The 20982-nt window shown below is 43.8% G+C and overlaps 1 protein-coding gene across 1 annotated transcript in view; it reads left to right on the forward strand.

Moving 5' to 3' along the window:
- Window positions 1-3495: 3495 nt before the first annotated feature.
- LOC132389328 (zinc finger protein 239-like) overlaps window positions 3496-20982 on the forward strand; it is a 28354-nt gene continuing 10867 nt past the window's right edge. The window contains exons 1-3 of the mRNA XM_059961847.1: window positions 3496-3500; window positions 4702-4879; window positions 14036-14111. Of these exons, the coding sequence (XP_059817830.1) occupies window positions 3496-3500; window positions 4702-4879; window positions 14036-14111 (259 nt within the window). The remainder of the gene's footprint in view (window positions 3501-4701; window positions 4880-14035; window positions 14112-20982) is intronic.

Genomic DNA, 20982 nt, shown 5'->3' on the forward strand with positions numbered 1-20982 from the left:
CGGAACACCGAAAGCTGCGAGAATAGGGTAAAACACAATCGAAACATGCCGGATTGTTAGTAGAGCCATTTTTCGGATATTGCACAAAATGTACGCAGTCCTTGCACTAAGCGCCACTCGCCTGCGTTCTGGTCTCGCTGTCCTTTTATACATTAATCTATACCCCGGGTTATATATTAAAAGAAACAACAGCAACAAAGGTTGCACATAACTCGAGTTAGCTACAGTCAGTTAACAAACAAGTCGCCGTTTCTAATTCTGGGTTCTCCCGGTGCCACAGGGAATACTTAAAGCTCAGTGTATAACACAGTCAGATAAAGGATTCAGAAACTTTTTAAGCTGTTTCGGCGCATTCCGGATTGAAATGCCAGTCATGTCCCATCACCTATTTCTATTTTTGCCGTCACATTCATTTTATTTGTTATTCATTGCATGCTATCTCGATCCATATCTCTCAAAGCAAATGATAGCTTCGAGTTAGCTCACGATTTATCCTGAAACCAATCCCACATCATATGAACATTACAGCGGGCTTGAACCGTCTGCGTTATTTGCCCAATGTAGTTGTAGACCGTACGGATTTATTCATTATATTCCAACTTTATCCATGCATCTTCAATCACAATGAACAGCAGCCCATTGTACAGGACGAAATGTATTGACGTACCCCCTTCTTGCTAACATTGAAGGCTAAAGATCTCTATAATAAACTCTATGACAAATATTACCAATACCGAATGGGCATCGGCTTTTCTGGCTCCGAATAAGGTCTCAATAAATGGCGGTGCATATTATGGATCATCATTCGCTCCTCATTTCCATCACCAGACTCGGAACCAGCATCACGTTTACTATCTCCAGTAAATGTCGTGAAATATGGGTATAGTGCAATACGTCCAAAAGTGCTAAAATAAACAATAACAAATAAATAAACAAGAGAGGTAGCGCAAAAGGTATGCAAGCAGTGACTTAGATTGTTTTTAATTTAGAAATTTTAAATAATTTAGAAAGCCGATGCTTGAAGAGAATAAGCTCAACTAGGATATACGAGGCTTAGCGAATGTTTTGGTCATGCTGACTACAACACCCTGAACTCTTACATAACCATGGACAAGGATAAGAACAGAATATACTGGGAAATTTAATTTGGGGGAGCAGTCATCATGAGGCAGAAAGCTGGGGATATATATATATAGGAACGGATGTGCTCAAGGAAAGGCCCAGCAGAAATCTGAAGAATGTTTAGGGTGCACTTGTTCAGGTTGTAGGAAGGTTGACCCACTGAGGTAGGGAAAGGATGGTAACTCGCAGGGGTCATGGCTGTAACGAGATATGGAATATATGGAATATATGGAAACGAGGAAGGTTGTTCAGGTTGTAGGAAGGTTGACCCATTGAGGTAGGGAAAGAATGGTAACTCGCAGGGGTCATGGCTGTAACGAGATATGGAATATCCATTCCCGAGGAAGAAAGAAGTAGGCTTAAGACCTACGAAGCAGAGATCATTAGTGATGGCTCTGGAGAGTTACAAAGTCGCCAAGAAGGAGCCAAACAATGGACATAAATGAATTGGCGAGGAGAACATGAGGACAAGAGCCTCAAAGCGATGACGGCTACAAGAGTAAAGAAACATGTGCCTGGAGTCGGAGGAGGTAGTGGAGGTCGTTAATGAATGATTCGCTTCAGCACTCACTGGTGCAGAGGTTCCCAACAGTTTTTAGGTCGTGGACCAGTCCTATTAAGCAAGCACTCCGCTGACCACAGAGTAGGAATCCTGGAGGGATCTTGATAAATGTGGGGGCAGCGCGGACAGGCTGATATGCTGGAACATGTCAAGGTTTCGAAGGGAGATGCATTGGAGATTCTGAAGAGCATGAGGATAGATAAGTTCCCGATAGTGAAAGGATTACAGCACGTTACTAATGGATGTGTGGGAAGAGATTGTTTCGGCTTTGGTTATGATCTGTGCGTCCCCACTGGCCACAGGAATAGGTGCGAAACATTAAACGTTGTGAGCTTCTGACGAATATCATTATTTTATTCAAGGTATCAGGATTAACCCTGGGAATGATAGACCAATTACTCTTATTGCAGTGACGGGCAAAATTTCAAGAGATACGTTTAGGAGCTCCACAAGTCTCCACACATCAACCTGAGATTGGAACTTAGACTTCCTAACTAATCAGACCCAAAAGGTGAAATTCAGCAAGTGCGCACCAGACCCCAAACTTCAACACTTGTGCCCCGTGGTAGTGTGTCCAGAGCCCACGTCTCTACTCTCTCCCTCTCCTCGCCCATGACTGCAGTCCCGCTCTTGCTGCGGACTCCGTCATCATGGTCGCAGAAGACACAATCGTGATTGGCCTAATCACAAAGACTAATAAATCTGCATATAGAGAGAATGAACCTTAAACTTCGAACACCATTACGATGACAAAAGAAATCGTAATCCACTTCAAAAATGGAAGAAGTATCGAACAAGCTCCACTATCCCCAAATAGGAAGTAATGAGGAGTGTTCAGAGGGTCGAGTTTTTACGGAGGAATATCATCGATGAGCTCTCTTGGTCCATCAGTCAAACCTCGTTAGCAACAACAACAAGCAGTTACTATACTATATGAGCTGATTAGGGAGAGCTATTCTGTCTTAAATAATAGGATGTAAACATTTATGTGCGATAGAACGCATACGGACACACGAAATAACAGTTTTGTACTCTAAATGCAGAGAGACAGATTACAAAACACTCAACTGTTTGATTAGGACGGCTCCGAACATCACTGGGGCTCACCTACCGGGCTGGGAGACAATCCAACTCTCGATGTCTCCGGCAACAGAGTAGCCTGATCCGAACGCTGACATCGTCTGTTTAATTTCTTGTCAACTGGTTGGAGATAGGGAAACATCTTCTCCACGATATTAGACGGAAATAGCTTCATCCCGAGGGCCGTTGGTCTGCTGAATAATGCTACCCCCTGCCTTGCCAATGGTCTTTGAGTGCTACCGAAATCATTTGTTTATGCAAATACAGTTTTATTCTCGTTTTAATGAATCCGTAACTCAGACATTGCAAATATCTGTTTTGCCGGGTCTGGGTTAGCGACGCAATTTTGTTGTCTTCAGCCAGTACAATAAAGTTCCATTGTGTTCTCCTCATTTACAGAAGTACAGACTGATTAGAGACAGTCCAAAGGAATTTCAGAAGAGCAGAGCATGTTTCACGAACAAAATTGAATACTGCGAGGAATTAGCAAGACCTATTGTATAAAACCGAGGACTGGAGTGTATGATAGATTTTTGAATGGTTTGTTCCCCCAACGCTAAGCTCATTCAGGAAGGCAGGATGCATGTGTTCCAGGGACTATTACCTGTGCGGATTCAGAATTGGATTGGCCCCAGAACGCAGAGGCTGTGCTGGTCTTCATTAGACGGGGGAATGAGTGTAAGAGCAGTGAGATAATTTTGTAACCCTATAAAACCCTGCTGAATCCTACGATGCCGTATTGCTGTATGCATTATGCGATCATGTGTTAGTGAAAAGTTCAGGGCATGTCTTGTGACCAGGTACCTCCATATTTATGCCAGCAATGCAAAGTGTTCTGGATCCTGAGGGCCCTAAATGACGGGTGCCGTCTTCCTCAGACATTGCTTTTTGAATATGGAGCGAGCCTGATGCCATTGATGGAGCTGACTGACTTTACAACACGTTGTGGCTATTTACGATCTTCTGCAGTAGCGCCTCCACAGCTGACGGGATGTAACAGCCCGCATACTGTCCAGCGGACATCACTCATCTTCTCATACGTTTTCGTAATTGCACCAATTCTTCATCTGTAGCTCATCTACAGAGCTGTGGACCCACGGAAAAATGGAATCTGCTCAGCCTTTCCACTGCTGACCCATCGATGCAGACGTACCAGTTTACAGTTCAAAATTCAAAGTGCATTTATTATCAAGGTATGCTTTTTCAACATTTAGATTCGTCTCCTTACAAATAGCCACAGAACAAAGAAAGCCAATAGAATCGGTTAAGAAAATGTCAAACAACCGATGTGCAGAGATCGATCCTGCAAACAAACTTAGCCAGACAACATTCAGTACTGAAGTTCAGTAAAGTGAGTCCCCCAACAGAAAGGAAGCAGAATATTGCAACAACCGATCCAAGAACAAACCCCGCCTCTGTTCAACGCAACGCCGAGTAATGTCGCAGAGTAGCGAGCCGAAGCGTACTGTCCAGCGTCCAATCTGGTCCGTCACTGAGAACGTCCAAACGTCGCGTCGTTCCTCCCTTTCGGACCCGGGCCCTGCTGCACCGTTAATCAAGGATTGAATAACGGCGGGGGCATTGCTGAGACCAAAAGTCATAGCTAAGTACCCGAAGTGGCCTTAAGGGGTATTGAAAGCCGTCTTCCACTCGTCCCCCTCCCTTATCCGGACAAAATGGAAGCGGTTTCGAAGGTCCAACTTCGAGAAGATGGTGGCTTCATGAAGTGGCTCTAGCGTAGTACATGTAAGAGGCAGTGGGTACTTGTTCTTAATGGTGACATGACTTAGGCCTCGGTAATCGATGCAGGATCAGAGAGAGCCATCCTTCTACCCCACAAAGAAGAATCCAGCGTCCACCGGGGAGGATGAGGGTCGAATAATGCCCGCCGTGAGAGATTCACTGAAGTAACCTTCCATTGATTGCTTCTCTGGCAGGGACAAGTTAAATAGGCGTCTGGTGGGTAGCGGGGACCCGGTGGAAGTTCGATTGCAGAACCGTATGGGCGGTGCGGGTCAGGGAAAGGACCTGCTGTTTACTGAAGACTTGTCCAAAATCATGGTACTCTTTGGGGACGTGGGCAAATCAAGGGTTTCCAAAATAGGTGAGGTCACGGTAGCTTCTTTGGGAGACAGGGCCGACCGCAAGTAGTTGGTATGGAAGGACGGGCTCCATTTGGCTATCCTCCTGGTAGACCAGTCAATACTGGGATTTCGTTGGGTCAGCCATGGGTACCCTAGGACTACCGGGGCTTGAAATGACTGAATGAGGCTTTGTCGTACGTCCTTCCGATGGTTGCCGGATAGAATCAAGGTCAGGGGCGGCGTACAATGGGTAGAAAAAGAGCATAGGAATTCAATAATTTGGACGGTTTTAAAATCCATAGACAGTCAACTAAAACGTATAAGACAGGAAAAGATGAAATATGAGGGCAAACTGATCAATAAAGCACAGCGGGATATCAAAACTACTTTCAGGTTTATACAGAGTAAGAGCGAGATGAAAGTTGCTATTCGACCACTGGAAAGTGATGCTGGTAAGATAGCAATGAGGGACAAATAAATAGCTGATGAACCTAATGGGTACTTCGCATTGGTCTTCACCTTGGAAGGCAACAGCAGTGAAAATGTCCGTGAGTGACAGAGAACATTAGTGAGTGCCATTGCTGTTACAATATGAAATTGTGTTAAGCAAACTCAAGAATCTTAAGATCCAGGTCCCATGGAACATGGACGAAATTCCTGAGACCTGAGAGTGGTCATGGTCTCTCTAGAGAGAAAAAAAAAACAACTTGGTTATGGCAGGGTCTCGGAGGACTGGAAAAATATAAATGTCACTGCATTCTTTAAGCAGAGAGAGAGTCAAAAGAAAGGAAATTACAGGCCACAGCCTCACTTTACTGTTTGGGGAACTATTGGATGTATTGTTATGGATGAGGATTCAGGGAACTTGGAAGCTAATGTTAAAATAAGCCGAGGTCAGAATTGTTTATGTAAAAGGAAATCTTGTCTGACAAATCTGTTAGAGTTCTTCGAAGAATTAAAAAGAAATCAAAAAGATGAGGCAGCAGATGTCATTTAATTGGACTTTCAGAAGGCATTTGATAAGCTGCCACAAATGAGCCTGCTTCCTACGGTGTTTCAACAATAATACTGGCACAGATATCAGAATAGCTGACAGGCCGGAGGCAGCGGGTGAGAATAAAAGTGGCCTTTTCTGGTTGGCTGCCGGTGACAAGTGTGTTCCTTAGAGGTCAGTGTTGGGACCACCTCTTCTCACGTTGTTTGTCAATGATTTCGATAATCAAATATCAAATAGTGATAGGTCGTGCCGAGAAAAATGCGAGTGGCAGCATCACTGTCACTGATGTTGGACCTCAGCCCACTGAACTGATCTGACAACTGGCTAATCCCCGAACATCGCTGACCATGTTAATAATGTTTTTTTTTTTTTTGTTTCTGGAGTCTTAAATCTGACCACAGTGATTATGTCACAACGTATCCTGGTCACTGACTGAAATGCCTCCCAAAGACACAAATATATTAAATTCTACCTTAGTGCATAGAATTTAGTTGATTTATCCTCTCCTTATGTGATCCCTGCAGCCAGCTGATGATCGATTATCTAGATAAAAGTGATTAGCTAAGTGCAATGCTGTTTTCTGTACAGTACTTCTTTCGTTGTTATCTGAGTGGTCTGCAATGGCAGTACTGCCCAAAATGGCAGTGTAACTAGCAACACAGTTAGAAAATCAGCTGTTGAGAAAATCACATTTGTTTTACCTCCAATCCCAAACAGGAGAAAATCTGCAGATGCTGGAAATCCAAGCAACACACACAAAATGCCGAAGGAACTCAGCATTAGGACTCTTTTCCATAGATGCTGCCCGGCCTGCTGAGTTCCTCCGGCATTTTGTGTGTGTTGCTTTGTTCCACCTCCTCCTGGTCTGAACTTTTCTACCCGTGAGAATATGTTTTGACTCATTCTCTCTGGGAAGGTAATTATATCAAACAGCTTTTTGCCCTTCATCACAAATGTGCCAGATGTCTCCAAGGAGACAGTCTACTCCCCTTCCCTTCAGATTCATAGGCATTGCCATCAATGAGTTCACCCAGGGGAGGGTTCCGGGAAATATTTATGTACAATACATAAACTGGTATTATCTGTGTCTATTGTGGAGATGCAAAAGTTGCTGGAGAATTTACAAGTGGGAAAAAGTGGAATGATACTTGGAAATGTTACTTTTTGAAGTGTAATTTAGCAAGCAATCCACATATGGACAAAGTGCAAAAGCTCTGGTGAGAAAATCCTTCATTACCTGTTACAGGCCTGTTACATAGGTTGTGTGACAGTGCAGCTGAACTTGATTAGACCCAGAGGAGATCAAAGTTGTTATCGACAGTGATTTGCTAGCTGTTAAAATGAATACCTCTCTATATGAAATTCACTGTGCACATGTTGACACTGGATTAACAAAAATGCACAATACAGGCTTCATGTGCACACTGGTCATTACAAGTTAGAGGGGACATTGGTGGGAAGGTGGGGAGACCTCCAGTGTCCCTGACACCCTCACCTTCAAGATGCACATCCAGCTGCAGCTTGTAACCCTGCGCTGAAGGAGTTGGAGCCGGAAATGGATGAATTCTGGATCATCCAGAAATTGGAGGAGGTGATTAATATAACATGAAGAGAGGTATTACACCCAAGGTGCAGGACACAGGAAACTGGGTGAGAGTCAGGAAGGGAAATGAGGTTAAACAGCCCTCACAGAGTACGCTTGTGGTCAACCCCACAACAACAGGTAGACCACTTTAGAAACTGTTTGGGGGGGGGGGGGTGTGGATTACCTGGCAGAGGTAATTCAAAGGGTTGATAGAGGATTCGTTAGTTAGGGGAACAGAACAAGAAGGGGACTAATATCCTTGTGGTAAGGCTTACTACAGCTAGTGTCGGGGGGTGGGGATGATGTGTTTAAAATAAGTTGTAGGAGGAATGGGAGCCAGAATGAGAGAGCAGATAGTGGAAAGGGTAAAATGAATTGATTTTATTTTATTACATACATCTTTCATATACATGAGGAGTAGAAATCTTTTGTTTACGTCTCCATCTAAATGTGCAATCTGTAATTCATATAAATAGTTTGCACTTAGGACAGTCTATATAACATAGAAATCAATTAATCAGTCTGACGGCCTGGTGGAAGATGATGTCCTGGAGCCTGCTGGTCCTTTGCTGTGGTCCTGTTTCCTGGATGGTAGCAGCAGGAACAGTTTGTGGTTGTGGTGAATTGGGTTCTCAATATCCTTTGGGCCCTTCTTTGTCGTTACAGCTGTTCACCCTCTCAACAGCAAAGGGGATTACCCTGTCTCCATTCCTTCTGTAATCCACAACCGGCTCTTTTGTTGTTGCGACATTGAGGGAGAGGTTGTTTTCTTGACACCAGACAGATGTTGTTCAGACCTGTTAGTTTGTAAAAGCTTCCCAATATTTTTCGCTCTATTATTTACCCTCTCTTTGGCTTTTATGTTGGCTTTGGCTTCTCATTTCAGCCATTGTTCTGTCCTCCTGCCATTCTAATGCTTCATTGGGATGTATCTACCATGCAGCTCCCGAATTGTTCCCGGAAACTCCAGCCATTGCTGCTCCATCGACATTCCTACCAGTTTCCCTTTCAAATCAATTTTGTCCAGCTTCTCTGTCATAGAAACCTGGAGAAGTTCAGAGCAGAAACAGACCATATGTCCCATCGAGACAATGCTGAAAACATTTAAGCTGTCTGATGTAATGACCTGCACTGGGACAATAGCCCTCCATACCCCTACCATCCAGGTTCCTATCCAAACTTCTCTTAAAGGTGAAATCGAGCTCACATGCACCAGTGTGCTGGCATCTCATTCCACACTCTCACAATCGATTCAGTGAAGAGGTTGTCCACATGTTCCCGTTAAATTTTCACCTTCCCCACTTACCCATCACCTCTGGTTGTCATCCCACCCAACCTCAGTGGAAAAAACCTCCTTGCATTTACCCTATCTGTACCCTCATTATTTTGCATACTTCCAACAAATCCTCAAAACAATGTATAGTTTGTTTGTTTATGCTTAGAGCCTTGTTTAGGTGAATAAGATGGTGAGGGGCTTTGATTGTGTGGATAGTCGGAGGCTTTTCCCAGGGCTGAAATGGCTAACGGGAGGGGGCATAGTTTTAAGGCGCTTGGAAATAGATACCGTGGGAAAGTCATGGGTAAGTCTTTATACAGAGAATGGTGGGTGTGTGGAATGCACTGCCAGTAGCGGTGGTCGAGGCAGATACAGTAGGGCCTTTTAACATCTTCTTAGACAGGTACATGGAGCATAGAAAAATAGAGGGCTATGCGCTAGGGAAACTCTAGGCAGTTTCTAGAGCAAATTCCGTGGTTGGCACAACATTGTGGGCTGAATGGCTTGGAATATGCTGTGGATTTCAATGTTTTATGCTGAACAGTGAAATAACTTTGGCTATCCTACAGTCCTCTAATAACCACCTCCCGTTCACAAAGGATGATTTGGTTATCTCTGCCAGGGGCCCGACAACTTCTGCACTTGCCTCCTGTAGGGTCCGAGGGGGCGCCATGTCATGTCCTTTTCCACGCTCCCATAGACCCTGTGTCCATCTCCTGAGTAAATAGGGATGAAAAAGTATTTAACATCTCTCCATCTGCTTTGGTTCCACACGTGGATTGCCATTCCGGTCTTCCAGAGGATCAACTTTGTGCCTTGCAATCCTTTTGCTCTTAATCTATCTCAGGAATACCTGAGGATTATCCTTCATTTTTTCTGCAATGGCAACCTCTTGCCTTCTTTTAGCCATCCTGATTTATTTCTTATTTGTTCTCTTGCTTTGCTTATACTCCATAAGAAACTACCTGCCTATCCCTGTTATATAACTCCGTTTTGTGCTTCACCAGGGTCTCAATATTTCTTGAAATCCAAGGTTCTCTACAGTTTCTATCTGTACCATTTATTCTAAGAAGCACATACCCGCTTTGTACTTTCAAAATTTCACTTTGAAGGCCTCCCACTGACCAAGCACACCTTTGCCATAAAGCAGCCTGTCCCAGTCCACAGGTGCCAGATACTGGTGTCAGAATTTGAGGTGTTGATCCATCCCTGAACACATCAGCCTTTCCTACGATGCTCCTTGTATTGAAATATATAGTGTTCAGCATATTCCCACTGCACCATGCTCAACGTTTTTCATTCCTGCCTTTGTCTGAGGTCTCAACAACATCTGTATCCACAACCCCTCCACTATCTGTTCTGTTATTCAGGCTCCCATTTCCCCTGCAACTTTAGTTTAAACACTCCCCTTACCCCCACCTCCCACGATGCAGCACTATCACCTCTGGCTTTCCTCTCCCAGATCAATAAAAAGGAGGTGCATACCAGGTTCAGGCAGATAGGAACAAATGGGGTATGAAGTACAGGAAATTCAACTGAACACTTATGAAAGAAATAAAAGAAGGCATGAGGTTGACCCATCAGAGAACTTGAAGGGGAATCCTCAGGGATTCTGCAGATATGTTGAGAGCAAAAAGATTGCAAGCAAAAAAAAAAAAATAATGCTATAGAAGATCAGAATGGTAATCTATATGAGGAGACAAAATATATGGGGGAGATTTAAAAATTTTTTTTTGCATCCATATTTACTCAGGAGATGGTCACAGAGTATAGAAGTGAGGCAAAGCAGCATGAACTTCATGGACCCAGTACAGATTACAGAGGTGGAGATGTTTGTTGTCCGAAGGCAAATTAGCATGGCTAAATCCCCAGGGTCTGACAAGTTGTTCCCTGGGACTCCGTGGAGGATGTGCAGAAATTGTCGGGCCCAAAGCACAGATATTTAAATCATCATCAGTGACAGGTGAGGTACTGGAGGATTGGAGGACAATGAAAGTTGTTCCGCTGTTCAAGAAAGGCTCTAAAATTAAACAAGAAAATTGTACATTGGTGAGCTTGTCATCAGTGGTGGGAAAGTTATTGGAACGCATGCGCAGGAACCAGATGTAGAAGTATTTGGATAGATGTGGACTGATTAAGTATAGGCAGCATGGGGTTGTGCATGGTAGCTCATGTCTAACCAGTCTTATAGAATCTCCCGAGGAACTTATCAGGAAAGTGGATGAAGACAAGGCAATGGATGTTGTCTACATGGACTTCAGCAAGGCACTTGACAAAGTCGCACATGGGGGTGGGTCAGAAAGGTTCAGTTACTCAGCATTCAAGATGAGACAGTAAACTGGATGAGACACTGTCTTTGGGAGAAGCCAGAGTGTGGTTGCAGATGGTTGCCTGTCTGACCAGAGGCCTGTGACTAGTGATTGCCACAAGGATCAGTGCTGGATCTGTTGTTGTTTGTCATCTATATCAGTAATCTGGATGATAACATGGTTAACTGAATCAGCAAATTTATGGATGACACCAAGTCTGGAGGTGTAGTGGACAGCGAGGAAGACTGTCATGGCTTGCCGTGTGATCTGGACTAGCTGGAAAAATGGGTTGCGAAACGGAAAATGGAATTTATTGGAGACAAGAGGGAAGTGTTGTATTTGGTAGGACCTATGTCTTACACAGTGACTGGTCGGGCTCTGAGGAGTGCTCCAGACGAAAATGATTTGGGAATACAGGTCCATAATTCACTGAAAATGGTGTCACAGTTCAATGAGAATAGAAAGAAAGATTTGCCACATTGGCCTTCATAAACCAAAGTACAGAGTACAGTAGATGGATGTTATGTTGATATTGGTGAGGCCTAATTTGGAGTGTTGTGTGCAGTTGTGGTCACCAATCTACAGGAGGGTGTAAAAGTGGTAGAAAGAGTTCAGAGAAAATTCAGAAGGCTGTTGTCAGGTCTGGAGAACTTGGGCCATAAGGAGCGATTGAACAGGTCTGAACTTTATTCCTTGAAATGGAGAAGATTGAGGGGAGATTTGATAAAAAGTATACCAAAATTATGAGGGGTATAGATAGGGTAAATACAAGCTGGCTTTTACCACTGAGATGGGGTGGGACTACAACTGGAGGCCATAGGTTAAGGGTGAAAGGTCAAACATTAAGGGGAACATGAGGAGAAACTTCTTCACACAGACGGTCATTTAGGTGTGGAATGAGCCAACAACCCAACTGGTGCATGCAAGCTCGATGTAAACATTTAAGAGGTTTGTATAGGTACCTGGATGGTAGGTGTATGGGAGTAGACAGTATAAATAGTTCAACACAAACTGGATGGGCCAAGAAGTCTGTTTCCGTGTTGTACTTTTCTATGACTGTGACAAGAACCTGAAGTAAGGAATTAGAGCAAATATTACTATTTTAACAGCTGTGCAGAGCAACTATGCATCTGAGTAGGAGATATTTACATGGCGTTAAAACTGTGGTACTTTAAATTAACAGTACATAAAAGAAAATCCCAGCTGCACGTTAACAATGCTATTTGTGTGAGTGTTTCATTTACTGTGGGGCCAGGCCCCCATGCAGCTCAGTGGGAACAGGGAATAATACCAATCGAGAAAGTCAAACTGAGCCAGGTCACAGATTGGAGATGACAGAAATGCCCCATTCTCATAGAGACAGGAAGAGCATCAGAGAGTTTGATGGTCATTCCAGATACCAGCTCTGTGTCCAGTTAGAAGATGACTTCTCTCTCCAACTTGGGTTGCACCTCACTGTAACAGTGTGATTATCAGATCACACCTTGGCAGCTAAAGTGATCTCATCTGAAATGTTCTTCACCCATTGATGGATTTTGTAAATCTTTTTTACAGGTTAAAAATGACAAGGAATTTGTTAATGGAAATTCAAACACAACACACCAGTTTTGTCTAGATATTTAAGAAGTGCAAAAAGGGATTCAATCAACAATCCTTCCTGCTCAGACAGTGGGGAGGGATTCACTCAGTCATCTAACCTACTGGCACGCCTGTTATTTTACACGGGGGAGAGGCCATTCACCTGCTCGGACAGTGGGAATGGATTCAGTTGGTCATCACAACTGAAGGTACATCAGCAAATTCACACTGGGACAAGGCCATTCACCTGTTCTGTGGGTGAGAAGGGATTCAATCGGTCATCCCACCTGTGGACACACCAGTCAGTTCACACTGGGCAGAGGCTGGTCCTCTGCTGAATTTGTGGGGAAGGATTCTCTCGGTCATCCGACCTAATGGCTCATCAGCGAGTTCACACCAGGGAGCGGCCGTTCACCTGCTTGGACTACGGGAAGAGATTCACTGAATCATCTAAGTTGAAGGTACATCAACGAGTTCACACTGGGGAGAGGCCATTCACCTGCTCGGACTGTGGGAAGGGATTCACTGAATCATCTAAGTTGAAGGTACATCAACGAGTTCATACTGGGGAGAGGCCATTCACCTGCTCAGACTGCGGAAAGGGATTCACTCGGTCATCTCTCCTACTGCTACATCGGTTAGTTCACACTGCAGAGAGGGATTTCACCTGCTCAGTCTGTGGGAAGAGATTCACACAGTCATCACACCTACAGAGACACCAGCAAGTTCACACTGGGGAGAAGCCTTTCACCTGCTCAGAATGTGGGAAGGGATTCACACAGTTATGCAAATTACTGGCACACCAGTCAGTTCACAGTGGGGAGTGGTCATTCACCTGCTCAGACTGTGGGAAGGGATTCACTCGGTCATCTGATCTGCTGACACACGGGCGAGTTCACACCGGGGAGAGGCCATTCACCTGCTGTGAATGTGGGAAGGGATTCGCTCGGTCATCTGATCTACAGATACACCACTGAGTTCACACTGGCGAGAGGCCGTTTACCTGCTCAGTCTGTGGGAAGGGATTCCATAAATCATCCAACTTTCATAGACACCAGCAATTTCACACTGGGGTGAAGCAGTTCACCTGCTCAGACTGTGGGAAGAGATTCAGTCGGTCATCCTCACTATTGGCACACCAGTCAGTGAACAGTGGGGTGTGGCCGTTCACCTGCTCAGAATGTGGGAAGGGATTCACTCAGTCATCCAACCTACAGAGACACCAGTCAGTTCACACTGGGGAGAAGCCGTTCACCTGCTGTGAATGTGGGAAGGGATTCGCTCGGTTATCTGATCTACAGATACACCAGCGAGTTCACACTGGGGAGAGACCATTCACCTGCTGTGAATGTGGGAAGGGGTTCCATCAATCATCCAACCTTCATAGACACTAGCGAGTTCACACTGGGGTGAAGCCGTTCACCTGCTGTGAATTTGGGAAGGGATTCACTCGGTCATCCTCACTATTAGCACATCAGCGAGTTCACACTGGGGAGACGCCGTTCATCTGCTGTGAATGTGGGAAGGGATTCACTCAGTCATCTCTTCTGCTGGCACACCAGCGAGTTCACAGTGGGTAGAGACCATTCACCTGCTCAGAACGTGGGAAGGGATTCACTCAGTCACCCAATCTACAAAGACACTAGCAAGTTCTCTTCGGGTAAAGGCCGATCACCTGCTGAGACATTGGGAACTGTTTTCTCAGCCATCTCCATCAAATGTGTATCATTGGGTTCACACTGGGGAGAGGCAGTTTACCTGCTGTGAATGTGAGAAGGGATTCACTCAGTAATCTAACCTTGTGACACAGTACTGGGTTCACACTGGGGAGAAAGTTTCAATAAGCTGCATGCTGGATATTTGTCCATCACTGTTGCAGAATGCAATTTCGAGAGTGACTGTCGGTGCTGAACTCTGCAATTATTGCTGCTATTCACCACACACAGTTCTGCACCCTGGTCACCGGGCATGGGAGGAGTTTCTTCTGTTGCCTAGTCACCTTTAATGGAACTGGATCTGAGACAAATAAATCAGTTCTATTTTAAACTCTGTCTCTGGTACTTAGTGCACTTATAACACGCCTAGTGTACAGTAGAGAGTCAACTCAGGCCAACTGGACCCTGCCAGTTATTCATTTCCATGACAGTCTATTTAAATCCCGCCCCCCTGTTGCTCATCTCTCACTCTCCCTCTGGTGATGGGTTCCAAACAGTCATCATCTGTGGGTGAAAACGTTTCCCTTGAATTTTCTGCAGACTGAAGAAGTCGAGCTGATTACAGTTCTGTCTGAGATGTTCTTCACCCCTCAAATCTCTGGGCTGAGGAAGAATGACATCAGTTGTTAATCTCCATAATCACGACTAATTTCCACATTATGGGTCATTTTCCCTGCTGCTAAAGTGTTTTTAGAGAACATCACTGTCCTCTAAAGGCCGAAAACAGAATGGGAAACCATCAGTTGGATGTTTAACTGAGCAGGGTCAGATACCAGAGGTGGGTCTGCACAGGGCAGAATTTGGGGCTCTGGACGATGGTCGGGATAAGAACTTATGATGATGAGAAGGGAATCAGCAGTGGGGTGTGGCAACAAATGTCAAAGTAGCAACATTTGGAAGCTGATTGACAGAGACAATCAGTCGATTGACTGATGACACAAACAATGCCTGTGGTGAGGTTCTCCACCGGTTGAGGTACATGTGTTTTGGGAATGGTTTTATCCATTGAGTGACTTGTTCCTGCTTGTTTATCCAGTAATATTATATCCAGATAGTTATCATGTATTATCCTCTCTGAAATAATGTATTGATTATCATATAATTTGTACAAACATTTGTAAGATCTTGACTCTAAAACTGGGTCAGGATTGAATTCATTGTGTCTTTATAAAGTTATGGTGGGCATTGATGAGTTTGTATTTTAAAGCAAGGTTTTGATGAATGATATTTGCCACTTGATTGTACCTTTGTAGGTAATCAGATTGAGTTAAACTGCTGCTGGATCCTGGAATGTGTTGGATTGTGTCTGGTTTCTCTTGGCATTTTCTGCACTTACTGCCTTGTTTGTTTGTCATGTATTTTTTGTTTTTTTTTCCTTTTGTTAACCACCTTGCCCTGTATTTCTGCAAGAAACCCTTTGGTTTCTGTGAAGAGGTCTCCAACTCTCAGTCAGGTGCATGGTGCTTCCTTGTCACCATCTCATCTGCTCAGATCGTTGAGATGTCTCCCATGGAGGGTCATACTCATTCCACTGTTTAATGTTTTCTTCCAGAGTGATGATTTATTTTTTTGATTTGGCCTCTCATTGAAGTTTTCTGGTCTGTATTTCTTATCATGATTGCATATACACACATGGAGTGCTAAATCCTGTTCATTTTTGATGAAAGCATATACTTAGAAGTTTTATCTGACTGTTGACTGATTTTTTTCAAGCGTGCTTTTCTTCTTCCTCCTTGTGTCCAAGGTAGTGTTAACATAAATGTGTCACTCCTGATGAAGGGGTTCAGCCTGAATCATTGTCACTACCTCCTCCCATAGATGCTGTCTGGCCTGCTGAGTTCTGCCAGCATTTTTTCCTTTAGTTATTTCCAGCATCTGCAGATTCACTGGTGTCTGAGTGTGAATAGACTTTTCTAAAGTTCTTATTTATCTTTGTAAACTCTACTGATTGAAATTGGGCCAAGATGTTTTTATTAACAAATGTCAGTGTGGGTATTGATGAAAGTGTTTATTACCTTTGTTGTATTTGTTAACTATTGAGCTCTGTGTGCCAAGATTTTTAAGTCTTGAACTAAATTCTGTCAAAGGCTTTCTCTATTTCACACTACTTGCTTGTTGATATTCCAGATACGTGGGTATCAAGAGTCTCGATAAACTGTCTTGGCCCAAAATGTTGATTCCCATCCATAGATGTTGCCTGACATGCTGAGTTCCTCCAACACTTTGTATGTAGTTCTCTAGATTTCTAGCATCTGCAGGTCGTCTTGTTTCACAGTTAATTATGTTTCTTGAAAGAACAAGCTGGTAGTGGGGTTGTGTGGCTGTGTTGGTCAAATTTAATATTGGCATAGGGTTGGAAGGTGTAGAATCTGTGGGTAGAATAAAGGAACTGGAAACGTAAAAAAAAGATCCCTGATGGGAATTGTATAGAGACCTCCAAACAGTAGTAAGGATGTGGTCCACAAGTTACAATGGGAGATAGAAAATGTGTGCCAAAAGGGCAATGTTACAACAAGGGCTGTCATGCAAGTGATAAGGAAAATTAGGTTGGTGTTGGTCTCAAGAGGAGGAACTCTCAGAATGCCTATAGGATGCTTTTTTAGAACAGCTCGTGGTTGAGCCCATTTGGGGATAAGTTATTCTGGATTGGGTGTTGTCATGATCCAGAAATTATTACGTCACTTACGTTCAAAGAACACTAAGGGGCAAGTGATCTTAATGTGATCAAATTCAGCCTGACATCAGAGGAGTAGATGTGGAATAAAGAGAGTTAGAGAGACTTGAGAGAATATATGGTAAAAATTGATTTGAGAAGAACACAGGCAAGGATGAAAACAGAGCAGCAATGGCTGGAATTTCCGGAAGTAATTTGGAAGAAACAGGATATATACACTGGCATGCAGAAGTTTGAGCACCCCTGGTCAAAATTTCTTTTACTGTGAATGGCTAAACGAGTAAAAGATGACCTGAATTCCAAAAGGCATAAAGTTAAAGATGAGAAATTTCTTTAATGGTTTAAGCAAGGATGTTTTTTTTTTTTAATTTCCATCTTTTACAATTTCAAACTATCAAAAAAGGAAAAGGGCCAGAAGCAAATGTTTGGGCAGCCTGCATGGTCAGTACTTAGTAACACCCACTTGACCTCTGGTTTTCATCCCACCCAACATCAGTGGAAAAAACCTCCTTGCAGTGACCCTATCTGTACCCTCATAATTTTGCATACTTCCAACAAATCCTGAAAACAATGTGTAGTTTCCTTGTTTATGCTTAGTGCCTTGTTTAGGTACATAAGATGATGAGGGGCATTATTTGTGTGGATAGTCAGAGGCGTTTCCCAGGGCTGAAATGGCTAACAGGAGGGGGCATAATTTTAAGGTGCTTGGAAATAGATACAGAGGGAAAGTCAGGGGTAAGTTTTTGCATAGAGAGTGGTGGGTGGGTGGAATGCACTGCCAGCAACGGTGGTTGAGGCAGATACAATAGGGTCTTTTATCAGCCTCTTAGACAGGTACATGGGGCTTAGAAAATAGAGGACTATGTGCTAGGGAAACTCTCGGCAGTTTCTAGAGTAAGTTGCATGGTTGGCACAACATTGTGGGCTGAATGGCCTGGAAAATGCAGGGGATTTCAATGTTTTATGTTGAACAGTGAAATAACTTTGGCTATCCTACAATCCTCTGATAACCGCCCACCCCCGTTCACTAAGGATGATTTGGTTATCTCTGCTAGGGGCCCGACAACTTCTGCACTTGCCTCCTGTAGGGTCCAAGGGAGCACCACGTCATGTCCTTTTCCACACTCCCATAGACCCTGTGTCCATCTCCTGAGTAAATAGGGATGAAAAAATATTTAACATCTCCCCATCTGCTTTGGTTCCACACGTGGATTGCCATTCCGGTCTTCCAGAGGATCAACTTTGTTCCTTGCAATCCTTTTGCTCTTAATCTGTCTCTGGAATCCCTGAGAATTATCCTTCATCTTTTTTGCAACAGCAAACTCATTCCTTCTTTTAGCCATCCTGATTTATATCTTATTTGTTCTCTTGCATTGCTTATACTCCATAAGAACCTACCTTCCTATCCCTGTTATATAACTCCATTTTGTGCTTCACCAGGGTCTCAATATTTCTTGAAATCCAAGGTTCCCTACAGTTTCTATCTGTACCTTTTATTCTAAGAAGCACATACCCGCTTTGTACTTTCAAAATTTCACTTTGAAGGCCTCTCAATTACCAAGCACACCTTTGCCATAAAGCAGCCTGTCCCAGTCCACAGTTGCCAGATCCTAGTCTCATAATTCCAGCTGTTGATCCATGTCCTGAACACATCCACCTTTCCTACGGTGTTCCTTGTATTGAAATATACAGGGCTGAGCATATTCACTGCATCATGCTCAACGTTTTTCATTCCTGACCTTGTCTGAGGTCTGAACAACACCTGTCTGCACTACCCCACCACTATCTGTTCTGTTATTCCCCCTGCAATTTTAGTTTACCCCCCCATGCCCCACCTCCCACCACGCAGCTCTATCACCCCTTTGGCTTCCATCTCCCAGATCAATAAAAAGGAGGTGCATACCAGGTACAGGCGGATAGGAACAAATGGGGTACTTATGAAGTACAGGAAATTCAAGTGAACACTTGTGAAAGAAATAAAAGAAGGCATGAGGTTGCCCCATCAGACAAGGTGAAGGAGAATCCTCAGGGATTCTGTAGGTATGTTAAGAGCAAAAAGATTGCAAGGAAAAAATATTAATCCTCTGCAGGATCAGAATGGTAATCCATATGAGGAGACAAAATAAATGGGGGAGATTTTTTCTGCATTTGTATTTACTCAGGAGATGGACACAGAGTCTGTAGAAGTGAGGCAAATCAACATCAACTTCATGGACCCTGTACAGATTACAGAGGTGGAGCTGTTTGCTGTCTTAAGGCAAATTACCATGGGTAAATCCCCAGGGCCGGACAAGTTGTTCCCCAGGAATCTGCGGAAGATAAGTGCAGAAATTGTTGGGGCCCAAACAATTATCGTCCTTAGTATCCGGTGAGGCAGTGGAGAATTGTAGGACGGCCAATATTGTACCACTGTTCAAGAAAGGCTCTGAAAATAAACTAGGAAATTGTATCTTGGTGAGCTTGACATCAGTAAGGGGAAAGTTATTCTAACGTATGTGCAGGAACCGGATAGATAAGTATTTGGATAGATGTGGACTTATGAAGGATAGAGAGCATGTGTTTGTGCATGGTAGGTCATGCCTATCCAATAATAGAGTTTCCTGAGGAAGTTATCAGGAAAGTGGATGAAGGCAAGGCACTAGATGTTGTCTGCATGGACTTTAGCAAGGCACTTGACAAAGTCTCACATTGGAGGTTGGTCAAGAAGTTTCAGACATGCAGCATTCAAGATGAGATATTAAATTGGATGAGACCCTGTCCTTGGGAGAAGCCAGAATGTGGTAGCTGATGGTTGCCTCTCTGACTGGAGGCTGTGACTAGTGGTGTGCCAGAGGGATCAGTTATGGATCTGTTGTTGTTTGTCATCTATATCAGTAATCTGGATGATAGTGTGTTTAAATGGATCAGCAAATTGGTGGTTGAAGCCAAGACTGGGGATTCAGCGGACTGCGAGGAAGACTATCATGGCTGGCAGTGCAAATGGACCAGGTGGAAAGATGGTTTGAGAAATGGAAAATGGAATTTAATGCAGACAAGTGTGAGTTGTTGCACTTTGGTAGGACCTACCAGGGTGGGTCTTACACAGTAACTGGTCAGGCACTGAGGAGTGTTGTAGAAGAAAGGGATTTGGGAATACAGGTCTACATCTCACTGAAAGTGGTGTCACAGTTCGATAGGGACGGAATGAAAGATTTCGTCACATTGGCCTTCATAACCCGAAGTACTGAGTACAGGAGATGGACGTTATGTTGACTTTGTACAAGATATTGGTGAGGCCTAGTTTGGAGTATTGTGTGCGGTTTTGGTCACCTGCCTACATGAAAGATGTAAAAGAGGTTCCGAGAGTTCAGAGAAAATTCACAAGGATGTTGGCAGGTCTGGAGCACTTGGGTTACAAGGAGAGACTGAACAGGTCAGTACTTTATTCCTTGGAATGTAGAAGATTAAGGGGAGATTTGATGGAGGTATACCACAATTATGAGGGTTAAATACAGGGTAAATTCAAGCTGGCTTTTTCCACTGAGATGGGGTGGGACTAAAGCCAGAGGCCATGGGTTAAGGGTGAAAGGTGAAACATTAATGGGGACATGAGGGGAAACTTCTTCATGCAGACTGTCATCCAGGTGAGGAATGAACAGACAGCCCAACAGTTGCATGCGAGCTCATTTTCAATATCTAAGAGGTTTGTGTAGGTACCTGGATGGTAGGTGTACGGGGATAGACAGTTTAAATAGTTCAACACAAACTAGATGGGCCAAAGGGCCTGTTTCTGTGTTGTACTTTTCCATGTCTATGACAAGAACCTTAAATAATAATAACATTCACTCAAATTCCTTTTAACAGATGTGCAGACCAACCATACATCTGAGTAGGAGATATTTACATGGTGTTAAAACTGTGGCACTTTAAATTAACAGTACATAAAAGAAAATCCCAGCTGTACGTCAACAAAGGCTATTTGTGTGAGAGTATTTCAGTTACTGTGGGGCCAGGCACCCAT

This window comes from Hypanus sabinus, unplaced genomic scaffold (genome assembly GCF_030144855.1).
Source record: "Hypanus sabinus isolate sHypSab1 unplaced genomic scaffold, sHypSab1.hap1 scaffold_532, whole genome shotgun sequence".
Taxonomy (NCBI): Eukaryota; Metazoa; Chordata; class Chondrichthyes; order Myliobatiformes; family Dasyatidae; genus Hypanus; species Hypanus sabinus.